Below are 9,118 nucleotides of genomic sequence, written 5' to 3' on the forward strand. Positions count from 1 at the left end.
TCTCCAAAACAAGAACATTGAGTAGCTTACCTGTGGACTTTAAAGTTAGGTTAGAGGAGGAGGTTGGGAGGGAGGCCCTACTATGTAGGGCCTGGGGTCTAGAACACACCCACTCAAATATCAATCACTTACCTTCCCGACTAGCTCTGCGCTCCAACTTCACTTCCGCCCAGCTCGCGCCACTCTCTGCTGTGATCTTTCATCTTATTACAGACTTTTGTCTTGTCCCCGTCTTACCCATTCTTTGCACAAAACTTGTTACTGTCAGCAACTCTATCCAGTTCTAATAAAAGGTCCACAGATCTGAAAGGTTAACTTTGTTTCACTCTCTGACAGATGCTGTATGGTCTGCTGATTTCTTTCAGTATCTTCTGGTTTTCAGCATCTGTGGTATTCTGCCTTTCAATTATGACTCAGGAGAGGCTTGACCAAGTTTGTTCTCCTGACTGACAAGCGTAAAACACAAGAATAGTCTCAGATTAAGGGGCTAGTCATCTGAGACTAGGAGAATATCTTCACTCAGTCTTTTTAATTCTTTGTCTGGGAGGGTTGTGGGTGTGCCATTGTTGAGTATTAAGCCTGTCAGGAAGGTTGTGGGGAAGAGTTGAGACCAATGATCAGCTATGATCATAACCAGTGGCAAAGTAAGTTTTGAGGCCATGTGGTCTGCTCCTACTTCAATTCTTACACACTGAAATGAGAAGCATTTTGTTTTATACATCACTGTGCTCAGTTTTCTGCAAACAGTGATTTTAATAATTGACAATGAGGAATTCAAGCTATACTTTATTTGTCTTAACTGAACTTTTTGTTAAGAAACAGTGAAATATATCTCCAATTACAGTGTGTTTTCTAGTTCTGTGTTGATAAAATAGTGGCAAGATAGTATGTTAAAGTTAAATATCTTTCATCTTTTGGAGTAATGAATGTTGTGTAACAGCTGAGATGCTCAAAAGATATTTTGCTGTTTTGGTTGGTTTAGAAAAGATCCATGTTTATTTTATGAATATTATAGGTTCAGAAATGTTGTGTATTTCTGTAGATAGGGCATTAATTTCTGCTACTCAGATGGTAGTGTGATGGGCTGTTAGATTTACACAGGACTGTGACAGAAATGGATGTGGATTCACACCGAGTTGTTCTGAAATATTTTATCATGAACAATAAATTCAGGAAGTTTTAGTGTAACTCCTGAGAACGGGTTATTATCCAGAGCTTATTACGGTTCATTCACAAAATGGCCCTCATTCGTGCACAGACTGGGCCATAATGTTAATGATTGCAACAGGTCACCGACACATCTGTGCATGTATCCACTGACATAGACACAAGCAGAGGTCTGGCATGATCAAAAATATTGCTGTCCTTCCCCAATGGCATTTCTTCAGCTGCTGTTCCTTCTCTGTGCTCACTTTGTGTCCAGCCCTGATCGTCTTCCATGCTGCGCTGTCTGGAGACAGGAGGTTGAGCCTGCCTGATACAATATCCCTGGAACTAGGCTTTAGGGAACCTTTGTAAAAGAGACCCACAGCCACCAATCTCTGTGCTCCATTACCCAGATTTAGAAATGTCCCCACCCCGCGTCAGTGATCAGACACCCTCCACGCTCCCAGAACCAGCTGTGGGCTCCTTACTGGTAGAGGTGGCCAGCTTTGGAAGGCTCTCCTCCTGACTGAAAGCCAATAGGAAAGGCATGCTGAGCTGTTTGGAATGAAGGCCACTGTGACAGCTTCTGGTGTGTGCAGTTGCTTTCAGTGACAGGTGTTCCATTGAGGAAGATGAATGCAATAAATTTTATGATTGATTTTCCTTTGCCCAACCAAAAGGAAATATTTCTAATGGTCATGGATCAATTTGATTTGTTTCAATGGCATAAGACTGCAAGATGTAGGAGTAGTACTACTCAGTCCTTGAGTCTGCTCTGTCATTCAATGAGGTCATGTCTGATCTACTAACTCTCAACTCCACTTTCCTACTAGTTCCCATAATCCCTGATTCCCTTAGTGATTAAAAATCTGCCTGCCTCAGATTTGAATGTACTTAATGACCCAGCTTTGACAGCCTTCTGCAGGAAAGGATTTCATAGATTTACCACTTTCTTAGAGAAGAAATTCCTCCTCATCTCATAAGAAAACTCCTTTACTTTTGGATAAAAATTAAGATTTAGGTAAGTGAAGGAAGCCGTAAGAACCCTGTATGATAGACAAATTTACAGTACAAGTAGTTCTTCTACAGCACGATGGTTGCCTTCTTATGCAACCCCACATTGTAGAAACATCACATTTTAGAAACAGCGCTTCAAGTGTTGGTAATGTAATCATCTTACAGCCAGCACACATTTAAAAGTTCACACTTTAGAAACAGTCTCCCCAATTCGTCAATTGCGTTACAGTGAATTTATGTTAACGAAACACATGTTATAGCAGAACGACCTATACAATGATCGTATTCCATCAGACTTCACTGTGTATTGAATTGAAATTAGAACAATTAAATTTCAACTTCATTTGGAAAGAGTGTTTGGGACATTAGAGGGTGGGATAGGAAGAGCTGACAAAGCAAGTGTCGCATTTCCAGCCTCATCTTGAAAACCTGACAAATTAAAGCAAAAAAGTATTGGGGGTTACAGAAGAGAGAGCCAATGTGACACAGGAAATGGCCCCTTCAGAATTCTGAAAAAGGAAATAAGGGGAAACTGTGTTTGGTGCTGGCTACGGTCTGATCGTCAATGGGTTGCAGGTTGCTAAGTGATCCCAGGTCAAAAGCTTCAGAAAAGGTCGTCAATTTACCCATTTATGTCATCTACTAAAAAGGGCAGAACGCTGCAGTTGAGGTAACACTGCAGGAAGAGGTCAGAATCTGGTTGTAATGTTCAGAAAGCTATTTGTCTGCATTGGAAATTGTGTGCTCAGTGAAACAGTAAATGGGGATGGAATATAAAAAAACAAAAGTCACTCTATTTCAGTAACATATATGTCTATTATTAAAATAAATCAGTAAAATATTAATATTTTTGATAAACTCTTCTAATTTATTTGCAGTTAACGATGAGGAAAGAGAGCCACTTCCCTCATTAGAACAACCTGGCTGGTACTCACAAGGTAACTGGAGCCATCTTAATGACCTACTGAAAAAGATAACTGGAAAATCAGACCCAAAGGTACGCTGAGTATATAACAACTGAATTAGACTAATAACAGTAAAATATTCACTGCAGCCACTTTTACTTCCAGATTTTCTTTAACCATTTCCAAGATATTACTCCAGGAGATAAAACTAAAAGGTATTTAGAAAGAATAGAAGTTGGCTCTTCCTTATTGTAGATTTGCTCTAAAACTGTTAAAGACTGTAGAAAAACCTGGATATTATTGTAATATGATTTACAGTTCTGCTAATTCTCAATATCTGTCATCAAATGCATGAATTTATTTTAATTTTTGTTCCATCCTACTTATTCTGACATATTTGTGGTTACTTATAAATAATTTGGCGTTGTGTCTTCAAGCAGTTTTAAAAGAGATGTGCAAGTCAATTTTAATTTCTGTTGCTTGCTGACCTATTTAAAATGCCCAAACCTGCTAAATGCAGGCAAATTTGATGAGAGCAGCAATTGAAAGCATCAACTGTTGTTAAACCATCAGAGGATTCCAACACTGGTGTTTAGGTACCTGATCCCATCTAAATCTAATCTGACACAGGTTACTTCCACAGATTGTTGGGTTGCTCCAATAACAATAAAGTAATCATTTGTTATTTGGGTGGTGGACAAGGTAATTATAGGGGAAAGGGACGAAAGGAGAAAGACTTGTACCCGTGGCTCATTGTCATGATTAATTCATTCATTCTTAGCTGTGGTATGCCTCAAGGTAATGACTGTTATCAGTACTTACACTGAATATTTGTCTTGGTTATAATCATCATCGATAAAGCAATATTTGTTTATCTCACTTGACCACTTTAGTGGTGATGTTTTTGGGACAATGCCTGGTCAGATTGAGTTTTGACATGCGTTAAATAAATGAGTATTATCAAAGGTTTTAATTGCTGTGTAAACTTCAATTTGTCGTAAACAAGGTTTGCAATCCAGCCAGAAGTTCCTATTGCAACTGTATGAATCAGACTGCTTGATACAATGAGTGATTTTGTGCATTGGCATTGCAGCATCTATCCACAGCTATTAGATATATGTCTGTTCTTCAGTTAAAATTGCTTAGTCCTAGCTGTCCTGAAAAACATGGGTCTTCTCCTTAAACCACAAACATCCTTATAGTGATTGGGTTTTTTCAGTGGTATTAGGAGGGAATTTCAGGATTGGGTATGACTTGAAGGGTATCTTTGAACTTGGCATTCCTACAGCATTGCTGCTTTTGGGAGAAGTCACAAGAGTGGGGTGCTGTTGATATAATTTTGGTGAGTTGCTAAGATGAATACAACAGTTAGTGAACCTCAGGTGCACCTATGAAGAAGGGACGCTGATTCTGATGGAAGAAAGAGTTTTCAATTGAAAGGTGTTGAGGTTTGTGGCTTTGTCCATTTATGTGAGTGTTGTCAATTCTGTCATATTTTGATTTAAGCTTGTAAATAGTGAGGAGGCTTTGAAGGATCGGGTGATGAGCTACTCATCTCAGAATATCCATCATATATTCTCATAGCTGTAGTGTTAAACTGGTCTGGTTCAACTTACTAGTCAATAGTGATTCCTAAATAGTCAATGATGGAAGCCTGAACAGTGGTGCTGCTACTCAAGAGGGGAATTCTACCTCCCAAGTGGAGTTAAATACAGCGTTGTTATTTCAGCTTGCTTTCTATCCATCAGCATATTATATCTAGAGATTTCATTGATATTCCATCTTATTCAGATCAGGAGTCTTTGAATTCTTGCATATCTACTTAATAGCATTTGGATATAAGAAGAGGCCTGTTAAGGTTGATGTTTGTTATACCTGTGGTGCTCAGCAAAAGCAGAATGCAGCTCTGGGCACTATGTGAATGATGTGGATCTCTGCCACCCAGACTTCTCCTCTTTCAGCAATCATAACCTTTTCTAATCCCAGGGTTTACCTTCTCCCCAGCTAACAAGCTGCAGTGAATGCCTGTTTGACACAAGCTGCTACCCCAAGACCTGTGCATCTGAGTCTGTGTGTAACAACAGTTTCTGCTATGGCATTCACAGGTTGTCATAAGCTGCTTCATTACGAGAAGAGCACTAGAGTGAGCACTGGCATGATTAGCACACAGCCTTATTTCTGACCATATAATGTGGAAAAGCTCACCAGTGAAGCAGTTAAAGAATATTAGACTGAGGACACTCCCTGAGGAACTAATGCACTAGTGTCTTGAACTGTGTCGACTGGCCTGTGACAGACATGATCATCTTCTTCTGCGTAATGTATGACTAGTCACTGGAGGGCTTTCCCAGAGATTCACTGAGCAGCTCAGTTTTCCTCAGGCTCTATTATGCCATACTTAGTTGAAAGTTAGTTTGATAATTAGGGCAGCTAAGTTCATCTCTCCACTGATATACAACTTTTGTTTCATCACTTGACAAGTCTAGAATAATGCCTGGAACCAAGTTCTGGCTGAATCTAAACTGAGGGTAGAATGTCAATAGACCTGGTAGCAGGCCAGGAATAGAAGGGGATTTTAATTAGGTAGCGTGATACCAGATGAGAGCTCCACTACCTCCTCGCCTTCTCAATTCATGACCACTTATGGGTTTCATCCCTCTAGAGTTGCAATTATTGTTGCGCCAGGCAGGAGGACAAACAGTCAGCCTAACCAACTGGTGAACTGAAAATGTGTTGCTGGAAAAGCGCAGCAAGTCAGGCAACATCCAAGGAGCAGGAGAATCGACGTTTCGGGCAACGCCCCTCCCCCAAGTCCCTCCTCCCTACCTTTTATCTTAGCCTGCTGGACACACTTTTCTCATTCCTGAAGAAGGGCTCATGCCCGAAACGTCGGTTCTTCTGCTCCTTGGATGCTGCCTGACCTGCTGATCTTTTTCAACTCTGATCTCCAGCATCTGCAGTCCTCACTTTAACCAACTGGTGAACCAATGAGATGAGACCAAAGTGCTGAGGAGGCCACCCTGAGATCCAACCTTTCCTTCTGACAGTCCCTTGCCATGATCTCCACTCAACGAGATGCTAGCCCCAAAGACTTCTTGATTTGGAGATGCCGCTGTTGGACTGGGGTATACAAAGTTTAAAAATCACACAACACCAGGTTACAGCAGAGGCTGATATCTAAGTTCTGTACCCATAGGGAGAGCTTCAACTGGGACCATGGCTTCATTTCACACAACAGGTGACCACCATTGCACTATACACATACGCAGACATAAATACACAGGCACTCCTACACACACACAGACACATGTATATACAGATATGCTCCTACACTCACACACACATCCTCTCACAGACTTAGACCACTTTACACTCACGCACACACACACAGATACACTCTGTCTCACAGACACTCACAATCCCCTACCCCAGACACAAGCACACTCCTTCAGACACACACACTTTCACACACGCATGCATCCCCTCACAGACTTAGACACTTTACACTCACATATACACATATATACACTTTCACAGTCACAACACCCATCCCAGACAGACAGACACACACACACACACACACACGTACGCAAAAGCATATACATTTGTGGGGTGAATTTGTACTTGCAGAGTTACATTGTACTTTGCTGAAAAAACTGTATGAATCCATGTAAGACTCTGTTAACTCACTTTTTAGATTAGAATCAGTCTAAACATTATGGCACAGACAGGGAACACAGCAGGCTAACATCTGGCTGACACCAATTGTTACAGTTAACCTGAGAATGTAACTTTTAAAAAATGTTTTGTGATTTACATATGAAAGAAATGGAACCATCATGGTCATTCCAATAGATGAGAGACTCACCAAACAATCAAGGTATTTTTCAATGTATAATTTCAGTTACATCACACTGTAAACTTTTGCTATAAATTCTGTATCTTGCAATTGTGTACTCCACAACCACCTGATGAAGGAGCCGCGCTCCGAAAGCTAGTGCTTCCAATTAAACCTGTCAGACTACAACCTGGTGTTGTGTGATTTTTAACCAAAGACTTCTAACATTTTCCGTGGGTGACTCTCCTTCTGCGAGTCTAGGGTTGTTATACCAGCAGCAGGAGTAGGCCTGTGCCATGGTACTCTCATGGTCTGCAGCCTTTGATTGACTGGCAGCTCTTGGCTGTTCGTCCTGGGTCCTAATTTTGGTGTAATGTTTGCCAGCAACTTGCCTAATTGTCAGACAATCTGGCTGACTTCCCCATCGTCATTAGTTACAGTTTCTCTCCTCTAAGCTGTCCCACTTTCAGACCAAATACAACAACAGGAATATCTAATCGTCAGTGAGAGGTTATTCATACGTGGTATTCCATGAAGCTGTTTATCCCTATTCGACACTTCAGTGATTATTGGAAAGATGTTGATAATAATTGACAGGAGAAACAGAAAATTCTGGAACTTAACTAAGAAAAAGGTCACAACTACAGCCAGAATGCATAGGGACTCTTTGAGTCCTTGTTCTAATTAATCTGGGCTAGATGCCTTCCTATACTACTGACATCTAGTATGTGACTGTACTTCATTTGCACTGTTTATAATGTGTGCAAGAGCCAGTTTCCTATATATGCCTTCACATCAGCTTCATTACCCAGAGCTACATAGAGCGCTGCATACCTTCTCCCTCCCACATAATTTTAATTCAAAATGCCAAAAATCTCATCCTCGATTTCTATCCAATTATATAAAGTAGTTCATAATGGACTTACAAAACACTAACAGAGCTCATATTATTTTTAATTTAACCCATACAGACTCTGTCTGAGTATATATTATTTAATAACTTGCCCTTCAACAGCTGCAATTAGGATCAGCAATGCTCCTGGTAGCTTGACCAGAGAGAAAGTGACTAAGATCTACACATGCTGCACATCACCCCTGGCCTTGAGTTTGATTTTCAGTTCATTTAGAGCTGAACTTTCATCACATCCAAACAATTTCAATAATGATAGAAAGAATAAGACTAGGAGACCATCTTGTCTTAGCTCTGATCTCTCTAATACTCAGCAACTTAGAAATTGGAATCAATATTGATCATCGTCTATGCCACCTGAGTAGCTTGTATGATGTTCCAAGTCTCAATCTTATCTTGGGCTCTTGTGAAAGTAATCACATCCTTTCTATTAAATGGGGAGGCAATGGCCTAGTAATAGATCTAACAACTCAAGACTGGGCATCTATGACATGCTCTGGGCCATCAACAGCAGCAGAACTGTACTCCAACACAATCTGTGACTTCATGTCCCAGCATATGCCCCACTCAACCATTACCATCACACAAGAGGATGAGTCCTGGTTCAATGGAGAGTGCGAGAGGGCATGCAAAGAGCAGCACCAGGCATACCTACAAATGAGGTGTCAACCTGGACTAAACAGGACTACTTGCATACCAAACAGCAGAAATAGCAGTTGATAGAGCTAAGCAATTCTACAACCACGGATCAGATCTAAACTCTGTAGTCCTGCCACATCCAATCATGAATGGTGAACTGTCAACATATAATTCTGCAGGTTAAAACACTCACTCCTTATAAAGCTCCCTCTACACACCCATGCAGATAGGCACAAAATGATCGATGTTAAGGGTAGAGGGAAAAATGAAAAAGTAGTTCACTGGTACTTGTCTGCAAAGGTCACTGAGAGAATTCTTTTCATTTGCGTGGACTTGCCGCTTCTCAGTGTCTCTTGTCTTCGTGCTTTAACTTGCTTGCAGGAGGCACAGAGCAACCATAGATGGTGTTCTGTTTAATTTGAAGACAGGACTTTGTCTCCACAAAGACTGGTGTGATCACTGCCACTAATACTGTCAAGGACAGACCCACCTGCAGCAGTCAGGTGAGTGAGAATGAGGTCAAGTACGTCCTCCTACTGCCCCCTTGACCATGACCCCACCCCCCACCACCAAACCATCATCTCCCAGACCGTCCATAACCTCATCACCTCGGGGGATCTCCCATCCACCGCCTCCAACCTCATAGTCCCACAACCCCGCACC

At 41.1% G+C, this 9,118-nt stretch overlaps 1 protein-coding gene across 1 annotated transcript in view; it reads left to right on the forward strand.

Annotated features, from left to right (window-relative positions):
* Positions 1 to 9,118, forward strand: part of nt5dc1 (5'-nucleotidase domain containing 1) — a 575,653-nt gene that overhangs the window by 505,953 nt on the left and 60,582 nt on the right. Inside the window, exon 9 of the mRNA XM_043675150.1 lies at positions 3,042 to 3,160. Coding sequence (XP_043531085.1) covers positions 3,042 to 3,160 — 119 coding nt within the window. The remainder of the gene's footprint in view (positions 1 to 3,041; positions 3,161 to 9,118) is intronic.

Source organism: Chiloscyllium plagiosum, chromosome 3, assembly GCF_004010195.1.
Source record: "Chiloscyllium plagiosum isolate BGI_BamShark_2017 chromosome 3, ASM401019v2, whole genome shotgun sequence".
NCBI classification, from domain to species: Eukaryota; Metazoa; Chordata; class Chondrichthyes; order Orectolobiformes; family Hemiscylliidae; genus Chiloscyllium; species Chiloscyllium plagiosum.